The sequence below is a fragment of the Rhinatrema bivittatum genome, chromosome 1 (genome assembly GCF_901001135.1).
Source record: "Rhinatrema bivittatum chromosome 1, aRhiBiv1.1, whole genome shotgun sequence".
Taxonomy (NCBI): Eukaryota; Metazoa; Chordata; class Amphibia; order Gymnophiona; family Rhinatrematidae; genus Rhinatrema; species Rhinatrema bivittatum.
In genome coordinates this window covers 481,009,837-481,031,714 of record NC_042615.1, presented here as the reverse complement: position 1 = coordinate 481,031,714, position 21,878 = coordinate 481,009,837, and the positions used below count along the sequence as shown (strand labels likewise).

Genomic DNA, 21,878 nt, shown 5'->3' with positions numbered 1-21,878 from the left:
GAACCTTGGCATGGAGAGCTGGTGTAACAGGCAAAACTGTGACATTTTAGCTGTGAAGCCACCATCTGCCCGAAGAGAATGGAGTATATGGTGAGAAAAAGGGCTGTTGATAGCTGAGCCCTGAGGACTTCCGTTGTGCCGCTGCTGCCTGGGCAGTTTTAGCCTCTGTACACTGGGAAGGAGAGAGCGGATCTGATCGTGCCCTCGGGATCCTGCACTTCCACATCTGGGAGAAGAAGAGCAAGGCCCCTGAAGCCTGCACTGCTGCTGACGGGAGGTAGAGGAAAACAGCAGAGCAGCAGCAACAGCTATAAATAAGTGAGAGGAAAGACAGACCGGAGGTAACAGGCCTTGGGGAGGTAAAGGAAAAGAGAGAGAGAGAGAGAGAGAAAGGTTGTGTAGACACAATTCACCCCTGCCCCACTACTTCCCTCTTCCCCCTACTGCTAACCTGCCACCAACTCTGTACCTCTTGTATTTTTTTTTATCAGAAAATAATCACTGTTGTTTGTGTAACCTTGCAATATATAATTTGACAAGGGGTTTCTTGCAGTAGGTTATTACTTCAGGGTTAACCAACTTCAGACTATGCAAGGCTAAGGCTGTAGAGACGTGCAGGTCAACTGATAGCCCAGCACCAATAACGAAACTACATACCTCTTTAGCATAAAACGGCATTAAACTTTACTGAATGATTAGCAAACCTGATCAATCTGCTGACTCCATAAATACATGAACACTGTAGAGGCTTAGACATGAAATTCTGCTCAAAGGTTTCAAACTGGTATTAAATCAGCAGCTAACTCCCATCTTTACACAGCCTTTGCATTGAAAACAAAGTCCCAGCTTGTGTCCTACTGTGGACCCATTTGAATGCTGCAGGGTGGGAGAAGACGTCAGCGTTATGGCTGATCCCTCGTTACAGCAGCCTCCAGTCACGGGAACCCTCAGTGTCTGGCAATTCAAAGGAATGTAAGTCCTTCACAACATGGATCCTCAATTAAAACAGAATTTCTTTAGTGTCAGGGCAGAGCAAAGCAAAGAGCTCCCTCTGTCTTGCTGAGGAAAGGGTGCTCTGGCTGCACGTGCCCCTTTCTGACTCTCCAGTGTGTTTTTACAGCTCTTAAAGAGACAGCACCCAATTGGCAGTCCTCCAGTGTCACGAGTAATAATTTTTGGATCATGTCGTCCTCTTCTTACTAAAGGCGGGTAACATGTGCACTAACATTTTCAGATATCTTCCCTAGTGGAACTGAGACTAGGGCCATGTGAATCAGTGTATATTCCTCACATGGGGAACCTGAAAGGTAGAAACAAACTAGCTTAGGGGAGAAGTGGTGCAGAAGGGCAGAAACAACTAAACAATAAAAATCACAGGGGGGAGGGACGGGACTGCTGACGCCCTGGACCGCCCCCTTATCTTTCCTAGAAAAAGCCCCTGCCCAGTGAGGGGTAAAGTTAGGAGGAGGTTTTGGTTTTATAAAGCTGTAGTTAAGAAAGCAGGTAACCTTGGGTTGGGAGTAACTGGAAGGGAATTTGGTGTACTAACCTATTGTGTTTTACTTGGCTTAAAAGTAGAATTAATGCTTTTTTCTTTCTTTAATTGCTGAGCTGGTACCAGGAGCCAGTTCTCAAGTGCATCGTGTGTGTGGTGTCTAATTGGAGAACTTAGAATATAAAAGCATATTCTGTACTCAAGCTATCGAGTCTGTATCAGCCTAACCCTATAAGTGGCATTCACAGACCAGACGTACTAAGTTCTCATTTTCTAGGGATACAAAACTAACAAGCCTATAATGTGCTTATGCTATCACTTCATGGCTGGTGGGACCTCAAACCTCTTTTTTTTTTTTTTTTTTTTTTTTTTTTTTTTTTTTTAGAATAAAAAGTTGTGTGTAAGGTCTAAACTAGTAAACAAGGGGGGTCTTGAGTCTTGAGTCTTTTTTTTTTTTTTTCTTCAATCTCTTGGATAGCATCAGCTTGATCACATAGTAACAGTGTAGATGTGAGTAGAAAATGCCAGTTTGCCTATGCACATGCTGCCTGTTTACTTGGTCCATGTTGCTAATATATAGCATACACCCTAGCTACAGCTTGAATGCTACTGCTCCTTAACCAAGTTGCATCTTAAATGCTCTCTACCTCTGTCGTCGTGTTTTTTTTGTTTTTTTTCTACTACTAATCAGCAATGCTCCCTCCAAGGTGTGACTGGGGGAGAAGTTTTGTGTATAAGTAACTTTTATTTTAACCCAACAGGTTTGTTTTTTTGTGGGTTTTGTTTTTTTTTTGGGGGGGGGGGGTGTTTTTAAAGCATTAGTACTGTAAAACTTGAGTGACTATCTAAAACCTGTGTTCAATGCTCTGAAATATGAGCAATCACTCACCTGATCAGCTTAGATGGAACTATGCTAATAAGTAGAAATTGTTATCTGGCAAATGAGACTTGCTGGTAACTAAGTAGTTCTGAGCTGGGAGGAGCTGTTCCTCTTTCTATCACTTTCAAGTGGAACTGAAGTCTTGTTTGGTCATTTACTCTCTCCTGATTCCTTTTAAAACTATAGTTTAAGATCTAAATCTTTGGTCTTATCTACTTCTTGATTGATTGCCACAGTGTTTTAAAAAAAAAAAAAAAACTTTAAACCTTCTAAATGGAAAGGGCATGGCTTCTCCCTCCCTCCCTTCAGTGAGTGAATGAGACTGAAAGCTACCAGTAAGGTTTGGTAGCATTGCTATTTAGTGGCTATGTCAATTAGAGAAAGGACTGGTAAATAAAAGTAGAACCAGGTGAACCTAACTATGCATATTATTCTAGCACTCTAACATAGGTGTGTAACTGTTAGCCTAGTTCCTGATGTAAACCTATAGGGTAGCAAGTGGGTTTAATTTAATTTTCTCCAGTAGATCATGTTTAACCTAAATTTTGTTGATCACTTACCACCTTGAATCTACTGTACTAGATCTATTAAGGGGTGGTGCAGATATGATGTCCTCTAAACTGCTTTGGCAGAAGGTGGTGAACTTCAAATTCTGGCATGCAGTTGAAAAAATTATATTTTAGCCTAGCTGATTTTTAAAAAGAAAATGGAAGGTAATGTCACTTCTCTCTTAAAGGCTTTAAAGACAAGATGGCTTCAGTAGCAGCTGGACCACAACAGGTATGCATGAGAAGTCTTTGCTGCCTCTCTAATTTACTATTATTCTGCTATGGCTATGTTTGCTAATTCTTGTTAAATGTTTTGCTCCAGAGTGTGGTGGTGAGGGTGGCTAACCTGCCCCTGGTGAGCTCTACCTGTGACCTGGTGTCATCCGCTTACATCAGCACAAAAGAGAACCATCCATACCTGAAGTCTGTCTGTGAGGTGGCAGAGAAAGGGGTGAAGACAATCACAGCTGTGGCTTTGTCAAGCGCAAAGCCCATTATCCAGAAACTGGAACCACAAAGTAAGGGATATTTATTTGAACACATGATTAGGAATTTTGTTTTCCATCCTACTTGTAAAGCAAAGCAAATGGTGATATCTAGCACACAGTACCTAGCTAGAACTGGTCATTCAGCCCAAACATGTCTCTTAAGATCTGCTTGTGACTTAAAGCACTCTGTGTAAGTAACTTTAGCAATAACATGCATATTCTAGGTGCAAACTTAATGTCTGGTCTTGTTTGACATTAGATCATAGTATGGTCAATATTTGACTAAATAGAACTTTAAACTAAACTATTACTTTCAAACTTCTTTCCAAACTCCTTTTTAGCTCTGTACAGAGACAGGTAGCATTCAGCATCATCAGGTTTGTTTTTGTGTGGGTTTTTTTTTTAACCTGGTAGCTTCCTGCGCCCGCGCCCCCCCCCCCCCCCCATAATACAGTTCCTTCAGATGCTGGAAAGAGAATCCTGGAGCATGGCTGACTTTGCTTGCAGTCAGCAGCAGAGCCACTAGCAAGGTGCCTTGTAATCTTTAAAGACCAATTAAACATAACTTAATGTTCTGGGACCACACCTTCCTCCTATGCTGAGCTCAAACGTCACCCTCAGCCTGCTTAGCCCTACTGTGGCTGTAGGGAAATCTACTATAGCTAGAACCTTGCACTCATTCCTTAGGGTCCTGTCCTCACCCCATACTGCTCATGCATCTGGCACCACTTGCACTTTAGTAGTGTACTCAAATCCATTGGCTTCAGCATTGCTTTCAGGCTTGCCTCGGCTGTTGTGGACTCTCTGACCAGGCCCTTAATTCTGTTGCAGTCTGATTCTCACACTCCATGCTAGAACTAGGGCCCAAAATGTGTGCCAGCCTGAGGTATTGGTTACATAAAAGATCCAGAGCCCTCTTTCCCCCTTCCAACACAAAGAACTGGACATAGATCGTTTTTGTGTTATGTTTCCATGTAGCTGTGAACAGGAAGCCATCCTTTGATCTGTGACATGGAAATAACCCTGTTTGATCCTGGGGGGCCCTCATATGCACGCTGCACTGCTGTGCTAGGCATGTATGTCTGTAATATCTCAACAGAAGGACCTTCTAAGCAACAAAGCAACCTATAGCTAGTTTCCACACTAGTAAAACTAAAATTATTTTCCATTGAGCATCAAATATAAACTCTCTCCTATATGGGAATGACAATTTACCTGTATAAGATGATATAGAATTGCAGTATAAACTGTGCAGCTAAAGTTCTAAACAGAACAAGTCAGGCTGCTGTAGATCCTCTAATTACACTGAATAATATACAGAATAGACCATAAAGTAGAAATGCAAATGTGCAGACAAACTAAACTGGAAACCACAGCAAGCCAGACTCTGTAGTGCAACAATGGGAAAAACAAACATTAGCATTCCTCAAAATCAAACATAAAATACTAAATATTTCAAAAACAGCTGACTAACATCCAATAACTTAAACCTTCCAAACTGCACATACTAAATATCCTAATTCCTTTCCTCTTTTTTTTTTTTTTTTGGGTCCCCTGGAGATTGGGGGGGGGGGAGGGGCCCTTCTGGGACTCTTCAGCCATTACTGGGCCTCTCTGGCTGGAGTCCTACCAGGCCTCCACCCTATAATGGAGGAGACTCCATCTTGGGCCCTTGCTGCTGCTGTTGTCAGCACCTGCCTTTTGGTAAAGGGGTAGAGATTAAGTGGTGTCTTGGGGGGGGGGAGCCTACAATTTATTTACACCAGGACCACTGGTAAGTACTCTGCCACTGGCAATCCATCATTTGGGCTTTTAGTGTCATAAGCATTCATTCACAAACCTTGTATTCCTGCATAATCTGTTTTGTGTTTCTCTTAAATCTTTACTAGGCAGGGTAACAGCTTTCTATCTTGCTTTTGTAGTTGCTCTTGCCAATAACTGTGCCTGCATAAGCCTAGACAAAATTGAAGAGAAGCTGCCTATCCTCCACCAGCCAACTGATAAGGTGAGGCAACTTCCCCTGCCTTCATTTAAATATTTGTGCACTGATCTTAGAAGTCACCTGTGTGTAGCTTAAACTTGAACACTTACACTGCAGATATTTGGAAACTGAAGTTCTAGAGCCCTAGCAGGATGTTACAACTAGTAAAGCCTTAAAGTGTCCATAACTTGCATGGATCCCTGTTTCATATAGCTGGAAATCTGATCAGAATGTACTGTCTTCTAGTATACATCAAGAACTGTTTGCACTGGTTCAGGCAATTTCCCACTCATGGTAAGAGGTTAAGTGAACAAGATGCTGGCTCTTCTCTAGGGAACAATAGAAGAAATGGCCACAGACTCAATTAGGAGTTGGGACAAGGAAGATAGTGGCTAGAAAGATTAGGTACAAGCAGTGGACTGACTTTTTGAAATGAGCAGTTTAACTTGTCCAGAGTCATGCTAACAGGCCAAGGGCATTCATTCTTGGTATGATCATGATTCCTGAGCTTGGATCAGATACTATTAACTTTTTTTTTTGGTTAATTTGAGAATGTAGCTGAGTGACAATAGTACTAATTCTACATGTTTCTCTTCATGTAGCTTGTGGTTAATGTTAAAGAAGCTGTGACAGGTGCCAAGGACACTGTTGCCCATACAATCACTGGTGTTGTGGACAAGACCAAGGGAGCTGTGCAGGAGAGCATGGAAATGACTAAAGCTGTTGTGACTGGCAGCATCAACTCTGTTCTGGGAAGCCACATGGTACAGGTGGTGAGCACTGGGGTAGATGCAGCTCTGACAAAGATAGAGGCTCTTGTGGATCACTATCTCCCACTGACTGAAGAAGGTAAGGAGACCAGAACTTATGAAGCTTCTGTAAACATTTGGTTTTTCCTTGTGGTTCCTATTTAGAATGCAATCCACATATCAGGCTAAAATATGCCTTAATGCTTTCTAGGGACAATTTGGCTTTTATGACCTCTAACACAACCAATTTGGTAGCCACTATGACAAACTCAAAGGCAATGTCAAATGCTTAAATTGTCTTTGTGTCTATCTTACTTCCATCAAGATCTGGAACCAGGTATTTACCGCCTGCTTTTCTTTCTTTCTTAGCCAAAGAACCTTCTAGGACTGGAACCCAGAAGCCAAGTTATTACATTAGACTGAGGTCACTGTCTTCCAAGGTTCACGGGCAAGCTTATGAGCAGGCCTTCACCAGAGTGAAAGAGGCTAAACATAGGAGCCAGGAAGCCATCTCTCAGCATCTCCACACTATTGATCTGGTAAATATTGAAATAACATGTTCTCTCGTGCCAACCAGAAACTTCAGGATGCCCAGGACAGGGTGTACCAGTCTTGGGAAGCATAGGACAGCAGGGTGGAGAAACTTTCAGCAGAGTGGTAATTTTAACTTTTGGATGGTTAGTTACTAGGCAATCAGTCTGCCTAAAGACTGGCAAACATCTGGATGCATCTTCTGCACACACTTACCTCTGAAGGTGTATCTGCTGACATTGAAATTCAGCCAGTCTTTCTCTTACTAAAGGCTGTACTTGGTACTCAATATAAAAGCTAGCCTACTCTGAGAGGCTGGGATATTTCAGGAGGTGATATAGGAGTAGTTTTTTTCTTGTGTCTCTTTTTCCCTTGGTTTCATTCAGAATTACTTGGGCCCAGTCATCTCAGCAAGTGTCCTCTATCACAGTGCCTTCAGAACATGACTAATGTGTACCACAAGTCCAGACTCTGGCCCAGAGAGCATAAGAGCTGTGACAAAGTAATGTGCATGGTAGTGGCCAGCATTAGGCAACTGGGCCAGCCCTCAACTGACTTTCTGATAATGTTTAGGCTTAGTACAATCATGCCAATGAGCCCTAAAACCCAGTTTTGATGGTATGCAAAATAACTGATACCTAGACTCTATGGGACATGGCTTTCAGCAGTTCAACACAAAGTCATTCCTGTCTTACTACTGGGAGACCAATTTTCTCAAGGTTGATTGTAATCTGTCTAATTCTAAATTGATTTTGTATTGAGCATAGAATTGGAGCTGTGGGGCCATCATGCACACAGGGTGGCTGTGATTAGGTTAGTTCCTCCCCCCCATACATTTCCACATGCCAGAAATTGGTGGTCCAAAAGCTGAGGTTCTTTGAGTTGACAAACTCTTTCTAAGTGACATCAATACCTCAAAAATCCAAAGAGGTTTGAGTCGGGAAACCAATCAACATGCTCCTTTAGGGCCACCCCACCCCCAGGCTGTGGAAGCTATTCTTAAAATCTAAATCGTGCTGGGAACTTCTCTTCTGACAAACCTATATGATACAGGGCAGTGCACCTCACTCAGTATCTCAGCAGTCACCCTGGTAGTCTCTGCAGCCACTCCAATGCTATTCTATAGTACACACATTCTGGCATGGTCTGCTCCCAGAGTATTTTCCACTTCTCCTCCAATTTGATTACAAAAAAACCTGGGATAGGTTCCCCTTAGAATGAATCTTTCCAAGATTCCTGCTTGGAGACATACACCAAGTATTCTCAATCTCCTGGCAGCTCCAATGTAGAATGGCTTCCACCAAAGCTCAAACATGAAGTTCCTCAACTGGGATATCAAAATTTAACTAGTTGAACAATTGAGTGCCTGGAGAAACACTAGACCCTCTGACATGGGGAAAGGGTGGTTTGTTTTTTTTTTTTTTTTTTTTTTTTTTTTTTTTACTATGGGAAAACCAATTGGCTATAACTTCTCCCCTATAACAATATCTATAGTATCAATTTCAAACAATCCTAATATTTCACTAAAACTCATTATAAACCACTTGTAAAGTAACTTTATTACAACATACCTGTCATAGACCCTACTTCAGAAACCTATGAAAAAATCTCTGAGTTTTATCCCCTACATTAAGTAGAACAATCTGAAGTAGGGTCTATGATCCCTTTTTTTCTGAGATATATTAAGAGGTCTGGTGGGAATATGGTTACTTCCTGAAAAGAGGGTTTTTAGTGAATTGAGAAACTAGTATGTATGATTGGATAGGGTATTTCTTCAGATTTTATTCCATCTGACTATATTTATATGGTGTACTTTTTATATTCTAAGTATAAACTTCTATGAGGAAAATGTAACTAGTCTTGAATGTTGTAATATGTTTACAAATTGTTTATAATGAGTTAAAACTAAGTTACTTAAACAAATTCTAAATAGGTACAGAATCAAGTTATATGGCAAATCTGACTAGTAAGGGACTTTAGCCCCTTAATTGCTTGTTAATGTATCCATGCAGGAGTGCAAATTGTACTTAATAGCTGAGATCTCTGAACATTTTTGCTAATGTGTGAGCAATTTGGGACGACTTAGTTACATTGTTTTATCTTGAGCAGAACTATAAACTGGCTATAATTGAGGTTTTTGTTTGTTTTTGTAGTATATTCCATCTTGTGCTCTAGCTATTCAGAACATGGCTCGCCAGCTTCAGACCAACTGCCTCACACTGGTATCAAGCATCCAAGGCTTACCCTCCACACTAGCTGCCTGGCTGGAGACATCTACAGAACATACTCTGCCTCCTTCAGGGACCTGCCTGATCAGCTCCTCATCACAGCAAAGGACAGCTGAAGAAAATGAAGGAGTCCTTGGATGAGGTGATGGCTTAATACACCACTCAACTGGTTAATAGGTCCTGTGTCTCCACAACTGAAGCATGAAGAGCAAGCCAAAAACTCTAACATAGCAGCTTCAGTGCACCAATCTAGTGTACATCTGCTAGATAGGTGACATCACTCATGTTCCTGTTCTGCTAAATGCTGTATCCTCACTAGTTGCTATTCAGATTTTCATCATTGACAAGACCAATTGCAGCCTAACATGGGTTCTAATCAATACTCTAATTTGAAATAAGATAGTGTTCCTTTTTAACAAATCTTAATACTAAGCTTTTTATATAGCATTTTTCCCACCTTAGCTTGTAATTTGGATTTAAACATTTGTAACTGATATTTAACAAACTTCTAGACTGCTTTATCAGCATAGCCCACCAAACAATGCATTACATGATTCTGTAACTAAGCAAGTATCTGCCATTCTAGCCTTAAAGTAATAGAAATTCTAATTCTGAGGAGCAATTTCCAGACTTCTAGCACTTCACAAAGTAGCCCTGTATAATGAAGTTATGTAACCCCAAAACACTTCAATGTTTGAAATAGGCATGTAACTACCCCATTCCTAGTTTTCAAACAGGGCTTGTAAATAGCTTCGACAGCCTGGACTAAGATATATACAACTGTATTTGAGGTGCTTGCTTAAACTTTGTAAAGAAAACAGGATTTTTTTTTTGTAGTAGAATGTATGGCATGCTGGCAATAAATGTTTTGGCAACCATATTGGCTTATGACATTCTTAATTTTGGGACAGGCAGATACCAGGTTTGTTTCTTTTTTTTTTTTTTTTTCAAAGGAACTACATATTGAAAGGGTGGTAGGGCCAACCTAATCTATCAGCAGAGATAGTAACATGAGGCTAAACAGGATTTTGGTAGACCTGGAAACAGAGCTTTAGGAGTTGCAAGATGGAAGCTACATGCCCCCAGGCATAAGGCAGACAAATACTAGGATTATCACTGGCATGCACCCTCCACTTCCCAGTGTAACTAAATCAGCTTTATGAATAAGTCCCTTGGCTCAATTCCAGGCCTCCCTTTCCACACTGCAAAACAGGGGAATACCTACAGCTGTTGGCTGCCTTATTTAAAAATGTATATACCACATTTCTGTGTAGTCTGACACAAAGTCATAATCTCCTCAGACAAATCAGACAACTAAACTTACCTTAAACTAATTTCTTTCCATTACATGAACTTCAATCCATGCTGTAAGTACACTTTTGGAGATCTCATTGCAGTCTTCCATTAGTCTCTAGCCATTTGTAGCAAGTTGAAACATCTGACCCAATTCAGCTAACATCTTTCCCTGAGTAGGTTCACTACTATGATAGTGGGGCATTCTAGGAAAGTAATCTACTAGAAATCCCCAAACATTCAAGTAGGAGCAGTACTTTTATACTACCCCACCTGCAAGGAAGGGATTAACCAAATAGGCAGAGAAGCCTGAGCAAATGCAATTGTGCCTCTAAATTTAAACCTTACAAGATACCTTGAAGCAGCATCCTCAGTCTCAAACCATAATCCTGTTTAAACACCCAGACCAGGATTTTAAGTGTTTAAAGATTCCTTTTCTGATATAATCTGGCTGTAGCTTGACTTTGTATACCATTCCTTTCAACGAAGGAAGAGGTTAGGTCTTGGTGCAAAATTTGACTTCACCTTCTGTGAATGACACATCAAACATCTAGCTGTACAAGAGGGGTTTGCCTTTGAAAACTGGCTTGCCCCTTCCCCCTTTTAATATGTAGCTTCCTATGAAGATAGATGACTTTTGGTGCCACTATCTGAGCTACCAGCAAATTCTTTAGCTGCTGCCTATATATATATATATATATATATATATATATATATATATATATATATATATATATATATATATATATATATATATATATATATATATATATATATATATATATAATAATATAATTTTTTTTTAAGCACTGATCTCCCTCTTCTAACCTGTACCAGCCCAGTCTAGAAGAACAGTTGTCCAGCTCTTCAATCATTCTAGTTTCACATCTGTAGAGAGTGATGCAGGAGTGCTTTAATGGCCTTCCACCAAGGATTGAGAGGGAGGAATTTCTCAGTTCTAAGTGGCTTTTCCATTTCAGGTATTGGCCTATGCCTTTAAACTGACCTCACAGTGGATCTGATGTACCAGCAGCACAACTCTTGTTTCATATTTAGTCTTGCTGTGTGGTTTGGAGCTAGTTAGCCTTTGTGTGTTGTGATTGGTAATGACAGCATCTTGACCTTGGTAAAAATTCTGGGTCAAAGGGGAGAGTGTTGGTCTTTTGTAGACTAATCTCTTAAGCAAGGGCTCACACTTTTTGGGAAGTACAGGCAAGTGCTTATCGAACAGCCTCTAGCCATAGTAGATGTATTCTGGAGTGGGTAAAAGATGCTCCACAACTCAATACAAATCTTATTTTAAGCTGTATCTTGCTCAAGTTACTGAATATAATACAAACACTAATAGAGATCCACTTCTAATGCTGCATATCTGCCCTGGGTACTGTTAAAGCTTCCTGATGCTAATCTGTAACACTGCATGCCCTAAAGTTTTGGGGAGAGTAGCCCCTTTCAGGGCATTCCCTGTCCTAAAACGTCAAGAACACTGTCTGCAGGCATACATCCTGATCTATGGTGCTGTGGAGGACATTGCCTTTCCAGCAACTCCTTGAAGTATAGAGAGGCCATCTGCCTTCCCCAAGCAGTGACAAACTTCCAGGAACTAGAAACATCACATGCACCCATTAAGCTTGAAATCAATCACCAGGAAAGCCTTAACTTTATTCTTCTCTTCCCCATTACACCAGGCAAAAAACCCAATAGCTAACTTATGGCCCAAATTCATGAAGTAAGAGGCAGCAAGATGTTTACCTAGCTACATGTTCACTTAAAAAAAAAAAAAAACAAAAAAAAAAAACAAACAACCCAAAAAACCAGCTCTTAGGTGACTTGCACTCATTCCAATAATTTCCTTAGCTACAATTTATCCTTGTAATTTTTTTTTTTGGAATATCATAAAATGGGATCCCCTGGATATAGGTTTACATGCTGCTTAGCCTTTATAAAAATAAAAAAAGGTTTTGAAGTTACTTTCTCTAAATTAGTGAATGATTTGTTTCCTTAAAACTGGCTGTCCTCTGCAGCAGACAACTCCCTCTAGAATTTCAGCATCCCTGCTTGCTCCTGTTCCTCATCTTCTATAGCTCCTTGTCCAAAACATTCTCAGAATGGGAGTCTTCTATACAGACGCAGAGGAGGCTGGCAGCTCTCATGTGTTTGGGGAGGCTGAAGCAGAGGAAGGGGTGATGGAAGAGTAGCACAGAATCTCACTTCCTTTCCCCAAGGAACTAAGCTATTGCACAATAAAATAGCTTCCAACCTTTAGTGTCTTGGGCTTCAGTTTCTGACTCAGCATCTTCTTCCCCCCTCATGTTCTTCTCTTGTCTTTCTAGTGTTTTTCTTTTCTCTCTATATTCTCTGCTTTCTATATCTCCTCTCTTGTGCAGCAGCTACTCCTTTAAAAGAACAGGACGATAAATACTCTCTCCTTCCTACTTGTTCTTTCATCATGTTGTTTTTTATTTAATCAATTTACAGATAATATTGTATATTGCACTGAGCTTTTTTTTTTGGGGGGGGGGGGAATGTTAAGCACATGCCAAACAAACACAAATGTAAAAAATATTTATGTAGATCTTGATATTCTGCTTTATGGCACTTTAAAGCATACATCAAACCAGAGTAGATAGTTCCCTATCCCCACAGCACTTACACTTTACTCTCCATTGCCTCAGGTACAACTTTAAAGTGACTTACCTAAGGTCACAAGGAGCAACAGTAGCATTTGAACACAGGTTTCCTGGGCTCATAGCCTGCTGCTCCTCCACTCTCTCATAATTTAGAACAGAGATTAGTCAGGAAATATAACATGAATGATTTTTTTTTTAATTCAGTTAAGATTTATATATAGTGTAAAGGTCAGAAATTGATCTGCTTTGAAGAGGGAAAAAGTCCAGAATTTCAGTGCTGTTACTGAAAACATTATCACCCTCTCTTTCTCCAGTGAGTCTAACCACCTGTGAATTGGTAACACAAAGCAAATCCATCTGGGATCATTGGAAGGGTGTAGTTGGAACATATTGAGCAATTTTACAAGCCAAAGAACAAGGACCCATTCTAGGCAATGCCATATTTTAAATAGAACTGCCATTTTAAATTGGATTTGACAATGAACAGGTTGTCAGTGCAACTTTTGTAGCATTGGTGTAACTGAGTCCTCCACTGTAAGCCTGGCTCCTGTGTTTTTGATGCAACTGGCTCCATACTCTTGCAGGTAGCCACAGTAAGGTCATATTATAATTTATCCTCGACAAGACTAATGCCTGTACTATTGTTCTCAGCTCTTGTGCTGAGAAAAATGCACATTACTGACAGTCTGTGAATCAATATCAACTATTGCTAACAAAAAGGTATAACTGACCCTGCATGGAGAGGTCAGGTTTGAATAATATCCTCAAACAATAAAGGAGATGGAACAATTCCCCTCTGAGGAAAGGCTAAAGAGATTAGGGCTTTTCAACTTGGAGAAGAGACAGCTAAAGGGGAGATATGATAGAAGTGTAGAGTAGAACAGGTAAATACAAATCCATTGATTTCTTGTTCAAAAAGTACAGAGTAGTGGGCATGCTCAATGCATAATTAAACTCTAGAATTTATTGGCAGAGAACATGGTAAAAGCTGTAAGTGTAATCTGAGATTTAAAAAGGCTTGGACAAGTTCCTAGAAGAAAAGGTCATAAACCATTATTAAGGTAGACATGGTGAAATCCACTGCTTATACCTGAGATGAGCAGCATTGAATCTAGATCAGCCTTTTGGGTTCCTGCCAGATACTTGTGACCTGGCTTGATCACTGTTGGCAAAAAGGATACTGGGTTTGATGGACTTTTGGTCTGACCCAGTATGACACACCTTATGTTCAAATTATGAACAAAGTTGCTAATATATAAAATTTTGTCATTCAAACTAAGATAAAAATGGGGATGCAATTCAGAATGGCTAAACAACATTTCTAACATATTAGGGTTGAGTTTTAGATAGTTTGTCTTATACCAGCCTAAGAGTTTAGAGAGAATACAACTGATATGCAATTGCTCTTATAAGTCATCAAACTCAACTAAAAAAAAGATGTTCTACATCTTCAGCATAAAAAAGCTGAACTCTTAATGACTTCAACTATTTGCAAAAAGATAACATGAATATAGTGAATAGATATGGAGCAATTATAAAATCCTGTAATATTTCAAATGGAAGAATCTGAGATTCATATTGCACATATGCCAGTTTGTGATCTTAAGAACATAAAAACATAAGAATTGCTTGCTATACTGCATCATACTAAGGGTCCATCAAGTCCAGTATCATGTTTCTAACTGTTGTCAATCCAGGTCAAAAGTACCTTGCAGGATCCCAAATAGTAAATAGATCTCATGCTATAATCCAGGGATAAATAGTGGCTTTACCCAAGTCTATCTGGTTAATAGTTTATGGACTTTCCCTGCAAGAACTTGTCCAAATCATTTTTAAACTCAGCTACCCTACCTGCCTTTACCACATCCACTAGCAATGAGTTCCAGATCTTATTTATGCATTGAGTGAAAAATATATTTTCTCTGATTTATTTTAAATGTGTTACTTGCTAACTTCATGCAATGTCCCTAACTCCTGAGGCAAACCATTGTAAAACATTCCTATCTATCGCTATAGCTCTTAAATTGGCAATCAGCAAATGATGATCAATCATATCAAAGGCAGACGAGAAGTCCAAAAAAAGTAGGATCATCCTTCTACCTTTTGTCCAAAATCCAGAACACATCAACTAATAAAGCAACCCTAATTGTTTCAATATTATAAGATTTTCTAAAACTAAACTGATGATCATCCATGACTGAATTTGTAGACATATAATCCAACAACTGAAAAGAAAGCACCTTTAAAGAATTTTACTCAAAAAGGACAAATAAGCTACAGGACAGCAACTGTCATATAACAGTTGTCTTGAAGGAATCAGGAAAAAGTTCTGAATCCAATAATTAAAGACTCCCTGCAACCTCTCCAACAATGGACCATTGGAAACTTTCAAAAGTGAAGTTGATCATGAGTCCAACGAAGACTGTGTCTTAGAATCAACTTCAAAGTGGAAGAATCCACAGGGCAAAAAACATATAAAAAAAAGAACTGAGATTTCCTGTAAGATTTTCCTTACTCTGGGAATTTAATACTAGCCCATTCAGGGTAGATGGATGAAGAATCTATAAAAACTATAGGAGCAGCATTTAGTTCCTTCCCAATATGCAACATTTTCTGCTGGGGAAAAAACCCCCAAGCAAAATCAAAGGGTGAGGGAAGGAGTTAAGTGAGAACAAGACCTATGATGTTGTGCCATCTGTTTAAAAAATGAAAATAACTCTCTTGGCCTGTTAAATGATTCACCAAGTTCCTCGGCAAAATATAATCTCTTGACTATCTTAATTGCTTGTGAATAATTCACAGGATAGGCTTTAAACATTAGTCTGATTCAGTTCTTTTTTTTTTTATGCCAAAGACATTCAAATCCCTTTTTATTTCCTTCCCATTAGTCTGAGATCCTCTGTATGTAACAGGATGCCGTAAGCTTCCAGGCTTGCAAAATCTTGGTCCTAAGAGGAGTTGACCTATCAAGAACTGATAACAATTTATCTTCAAAATAGGAAGCAACTGGGGGCAAGATGGCGGCGTGAGCCAGATGCGCTTAACTGCTCTCCGGTTCCCTCTATATTTTTCCTCCAAGTATGCTGGCTAAACGCAAAGGGGCGGTTCGTGTCTATCCCCCAGACAATTCCCTCCCTTCTGGACAGCATTTAATTTCATCTTTCATGACTGGCTTGGCAACAACTGGCGACGTACCTGGCCCCGCTTTGATGCCCAGTGAGGGGGCACCGGACTTGCCTGGGGGAGTCACTCTGAGTCCCCTGGCTCGCTGGCTCCTGTGATTGCCGACTCTTCACATCTGCCTGCAGCGCTGGGTAATGACGTTATTCCAGTGGTAGGGGGGGGGGGGGTCGGAGTGGATCTCTACTGTTGCTGCCTCTGCTCTCTCCGTGTGTGTTGGAAGCTTTGGAAGTTTCTGACTTGGCAGTTTTCCCTGCTACTTCTTCTCCAGCTGAGACCTGTGAAGAGCTTGGAAAGGCTTCTGCAGCATTGCTGAAGTATGTTCCTGGACCTTTGGGTGAGTCTTTACTTCTTCCACCCAAGCCAGCAGTTGTAACTCTAGATGCAATATGGGACCTGATTCTGGGGTTTGGTTGCTCCATGAAGGAATGCCAAACAAAGGGGGTCATTTATCAAAGTGCTGTATGGCATTTTTGCATGCGTTGAGCACCTTTTACGCCTTAACGCAGGCGAAAACGCCATAACACATGGTGCGATGCAAATCAGAAAAAGGGGTGGGACTTGTGGCCAAACTTCACAATTTTGCAAAGCCATTAAACTGTGTGATATGGCTTTATTGCACTTTGTGATGTTTTTGCAAATAGTGTTTTTAGTATTTTAAGCTGCTGGAGACACAGCCTAGCTATCAGGGCCCTCATATGAGAGCAAGAGAGAGCGAGTGCCTAGCCATAATGTGCTCATACTAGGTAGGTATTTATACCTCTATATGAGGCCCACCTAGTTACTTGAGGTGAGGTTTAGGTAGGAGTGTAGGGGTTAGGGACCACTTTGACTTTCAGAGTGAGACATACGAACAGAACAGTGCTCTCTTGCGAAGATTTGATGACCTTCGGAGTGAGGAAACTCACCCAAAGATGAGATTTGTGCAATGTTCTTTCAACCTAGCTTGTTGTTACCCAGGTAGAGAGTCCATCAAGCTAGGTTGAGAGACACTCAGAAGCTTTTGGAAATTTAACTCAATTTCTTGAAAACTCTAATGCTGAGATCTATGAACGCTCAACTCTTCTTGTTTCTTTCATCTCTGAACAAGAACTGAGAGAAGTAATGAAAAGATACTTTTAAGAACATTTCTGTTCCCTTTTATGGTCAGATAATACATATCTTTCTGGACTTCGCATGAGCTACTCAAGGATGAAGACGTGATTTTCTTGCTCTCAGATTACATCTTTAGGGTTTTCTTTTGTATTAAGGAATCCTTGTAAATGCACAATTCATTCTCATAATGAATGTTTTATATTATTTCTCCCTGAACAACTCAAATCCCTTATTAATTCCAGGAGTACATTGTCTTCTCCTGGAAATTAGCAGGTCTGTATAGATCAAAAGAATTTTCTGTTTCTTTTTTTCTTCTTTTTTCTTTTTATCTCCCATTTATTACTGTCCTCATACTATGTTGAATTTTCCTTTGGAAAAATGATGTATCATTAGATGTAATTAGTTTTCTATTTTTGTATTTTACCTTCTGCTTTTCTTTGATAACCTTACTTTCATAAAACAAAAATGGTTTATGTCTTGCTTTAAATTGTTGAAATCAGTAAAAAATAAAATTAAAAACCAAAATAGGAAGCAACTTGCAAAGCATCAGAGCCTAGATATAAATTGGGAATTGGTTCCAACATATCCATAAACTCAGATTTGAATAATGGTGAAAAGGCAGAACAATTTTTATTTTATTTATCTATCTGATTTTTATATTCTGCTTTTTTGGCACTTCAAAGCGGATTACATTCAGGTAATTTGAAGCCCTGCATAGCGTTGCGAACACTGAGGTGGACTTAGGATCAGGAAGGAATGGGGCTGGACAATATAAAATCGTATAATACGGTGTGTAACTTGCCCTATATAGGACATCAGCTTATGGACACTAATAGAGTTTGAGAAGGGCAGGCCCAGCCTCTAGATTTATGGTATGTTCTGCATAAAATCCAGTCTGTACTATCGATTGACTTACAACAAAGTGTACTAATTCTTCCAATGTTGAACATATGGAAATGGCTCTGTAATAGAAAACATTTGAAATTCAAGTTTTCATTTTTGCCAATTACAGGTAATAAGGACTTTAAACCTGGGACAAATTCCAAGATATTTTCTGAGTGGTATGCTAAGGGATTGAAGGCGATTTCTCAATTGGTTGATACTAATTGGTTGCATACACCTTTCATTCTCTCCAAGAGGAATTTCATATTTCTCAAAAACAATTCTATACCTATTTGCAGGTGAGACATTATGTTCATTCACTGGACCTGCCAGGGGTAAATAATTTGGCGGGGGAATTCCTCTCGGAGGTATTTGATTTGGAGGACCCCTCCCACCATATTCCTGTCTTTTTGGTATAAAACATTGAAGAAAAAGATGGTTTCCCCAGGTTGGAACAATATCATACATGGCTGGAATTGAGAGTTAGGAGTTGCACTTTCTTCTCTATACTATGCTAAATGTTTCTCCAGAATGCAGAAACTCACTACTGATGTTAGCTTGAAAGAAACTCAATTTAAGACTTTGCATAGATTTTATTTTAATTTATTTATTTAAAAACTTTTCTATACCGTCGTTAAGTTAGATAACCATCACAAAGGTTTACAGCAAGGCACGCTAATGAAAATATGAGTGGTATAGATTACAAATTAATCATGTGCCATCACAGTGCGGTAACAATTCATTTCAAAAAAACTATGTGTGTAAATTAGGCTTGTCTGTTGGGATCATATTAGGCGGGTTTGAATTCAACATTAATGTGCATTTGTAGCTTACAAGTAACTACTTTTAGTTTGGTGCATCCTTATCAGTCAACTGTTTTTTTCCTTCTCTTTATCTTTATAAAAAGCTTGTTTAAAAAGCCAGGTTTTCAGATTGGTTTTGAATATTTTGAAATTACTCTGTAGCCTTGGTTCGAGTGGCATGGTGTTCCATAGCACGGGGCCTGCCAGTGAAAGTGCTCTCTCCCTAACTTGCATGAGGCGTGCTGTTTTGACAGAGGGGACAGTTAGTAGAGCCTTATTAGCAGATCTTAGGTTTCTTTGCGGGACATGTACGCGTAGTGCAGTGTTGAGCCATTCAACTTTTTCATTGTGGATTAGTTTGTGTATTATGCATAATGCCTTATATTGAATCCTTTGTTCAATTGGGAGCCAGTGTAAATCGGCGAGCGTTCCTGTAATGTGTTCATTCTTTTTTTTTACCAGTCAAAATTCTAGCAGCCGAGTTTTGTAATATTTGTAGTGGCCGAATTGTAGATTGTGGTAGTCCTAAAAGTAGTGAGTTGCAGTAGTCTGTACTTGTGAATATCATGGCCTGCAGAACTGTGTGGAAATTGTTTAGCGTTAGTAAAGGTTTTAGTCTTCTCAGGATCATTAGTTTCACATATCCTTCTTTTATTTTCAATGAGATGTGTTGTTTCATGTTTAGTTCAGGGTCAATTATTACTCCTAGATTTCGTACTTTTGTTGCTAGCTCAATGGTTTGGTTGTTTTTAATTGTGACTGTTGGTTGAATTTGATGTATGTTTTTACGTTCAAGGTGTAAAAATTCCGTTTTGTCGATGTTTATTACCAATTCCATCTAATTTAAGAGCTGTTTAATTATCTCAAGATACATATTGGCAAATTTCATTGTATCTTCAATGGTGTTAACAATTGGCAGCAGTAACTGTATATCGTCTGCGTATAAGTAATGAGTACAGATTACATACGTTTCTCATATTCTTCTAATCTTTGCCTGCTACTTACCTGTATTGCAACAGTGTGGTGCTCCCAAGAGGCCCGCAGCCATTGCCACTGCTGGCATTTGGGACTGGATTCCTCTCATTTATAAAAATGGACACTCTCCGCTAGGCTGCTGGTTTAGATCCATCTTGGGTTAGCAGTGACCAAAAAGTCATTATCATCTGAAAGTCATTCAGTGGCCTGGTTGAATGAATCGGCCACCTGTTCATGGATGATTCACCAACATCACTAAAAACACTTTCTCAGGTATCACGAATTGACTGGTCTCAGAGACTAAATTACTTACACACTTCCTAGCTTGGTGTACAAAGTTGTATTTGGGTCATTTCCTATTTTTCCCCCAGAGCAGAGTTCAGATATTTTGGAAGGTCAATGTAAAGAAATGTTAATTTATTAAGAAAATGTATTTTTAAAACTACTCCAGTTGGGATTTTAAACTCAGTTCTGAAATAGTAACTTTTTTTTTTTTTTAAAGCTTGATTTGTTAAAGCAATCCCTTAGTCCCAAATCAGCATGTGATTGCTCATTTCCTGCCTCCTTAACACCTTGGCCATGTCTTAGATCATAACTTTTAAACAGCCGCGCGGGCATTCATGTGCACATGTATGGCAGCTCACATGAATGGATGCCTCCATTTTATAATATACACATGTGTATGCATGAATGATATAAATTCGGCTGTACATGCGTACATGTGCATGCAGTTTTGTATGGACGCACGCTTGTGCGCAGAAATAGCAGCTCTACTGTGTAAGTGGGGGGATTGCATTAGATACACGTATTGATGCAATGAGCAGTTTTCCCAGTCTGTTTCCAGTTTGCTCAGGTAAAGGCTTCCAACTTCCTAACCCCCCCTTCCTCCCTTTTACCCTGTTAACCCCGACCCTTCAAATCCCATGGACTAGCCTTGATTTTTTTTTATTTTAAAACTTACACGCCATCCATCGCAGATATAAAGTTAAGTGATAGGGGTCCCCCCGTGCGCGCTTGTGCACTCAAGTGACCTTCCTGAAATGCCTATGCTCCACCCATGTTCCACCCAGTCCCTGTCCACACCCTGCCCCTTTTTAACTTTGTGCACATACTCGGGCGCTTCTTAAAATCCACGTGCGGCGTGCGCCGACCCGAGACACGTGTGTATCTGCCAGCTTTGGTGTTACAATAGAGATAGGAATGCTATACTGAAATTAATTTAATGAGAGCAAGAGAGTGTGATAATGATTGGCATCGTTAGGTAATTCATTTTCTGATGGGAGGAGCTGGGGGAGATCTAAAGCAAAGCTAAGGGTCCTTTTCTTACTAGGGCATAAGCAATAGAATATGTCCCATCAAGGTGGTCAATACTACTATTATAAACCAAGCTACTAAAAGTTTAATTAATTTATCAATTTCATACTCCACAAAATCCAGTTTCATGATCAATGCAGATCACAGTAAACAGAAAACTATAAAAAAAAAATTCTTATTTTAATTTCAAACTCAGGGAGTCATTTACTAAGCTATGATATTTTCCCCAGTGGTAAAATACCATCTTTAAAAATGCCATGGGTTAAAAACCCCCCCATATACTGCACACAGTGGTGGCTCCTCAATCCTGAACTGCATCGTGTTAAAGGGTCAGAGTGACTCAAAGTGTAGAAACACTCCAGAGGTCTTGTAAGACGCCCTCCTCCACCACCCCTGGAGGTGGCCTCATTGCCCCCTTTTGGCCCTCCCCTTCCTTCCCAACCCTGTCCCTTTGTAAGTATCCCCCCACCCCATCCCACCCCAGCCTCTGGATTGTTCTCAGGTCAAACCTTTGAAACCCTGGTGGCCTAGTGGGGCCCGGAATGCTCTGCGCTATCTCTGACAAAATGGTGCCGGCCGTCTGCTAATCAAGTTATGAACCTATCATGGCCAGTACCATTTTGGCAAGGATAGTGAAGCTCTGGAGCCTGGGGGTTACTCCAAGCCCCACTAGACCACCAGGGTTTCAAAGGTATGATCTGGGGAGGTGGTAAGGGGACAAGCTAGGATGGGGGTTTGGGGTGTCCTGAGGCTGGAAGGAAATATTTACAAAGGGGAGGAGTTGGAAAGGGAGGGGCCTGCACCAC

At 40.1% G+C, this 21,878-nt stretch overlaps 1 protein-coding gene across 1 annotated transcript; it reads left to right on the top strand.

Annotated features, from left to right (window-relative positions):
- The first annotated feature begins 1,432 nt into the window (after positions 1-1,432).
- LOC115094184 (perilipin-2-like) lies at positions 1,433-9,780 on the top strand. The gene is made up of 7 exons (XM_029606973.1): positions 1,433-1,503; positions 3,112-3,155; positions 3,246-3,441; positions 5,334-5,416; positions 5,995-6,241; positions 6,511-6,680; positions 8,826-9,780. The coding sequence occupies exons 2-7, from the start codon at positions 3,126-3,128 to the stop codon at positions 9,039-9,041; spliced, it is 942 nt and encodes a 313-aa protein (XP_029462833.1). The 5' UTR covers positions 1,433-1,503; positions 3,112-3,125; the 3' UTR covers positions 9,042-9,780.
- Positions 9,781-21,878: the final 12,098 nt, after the last annotated feature.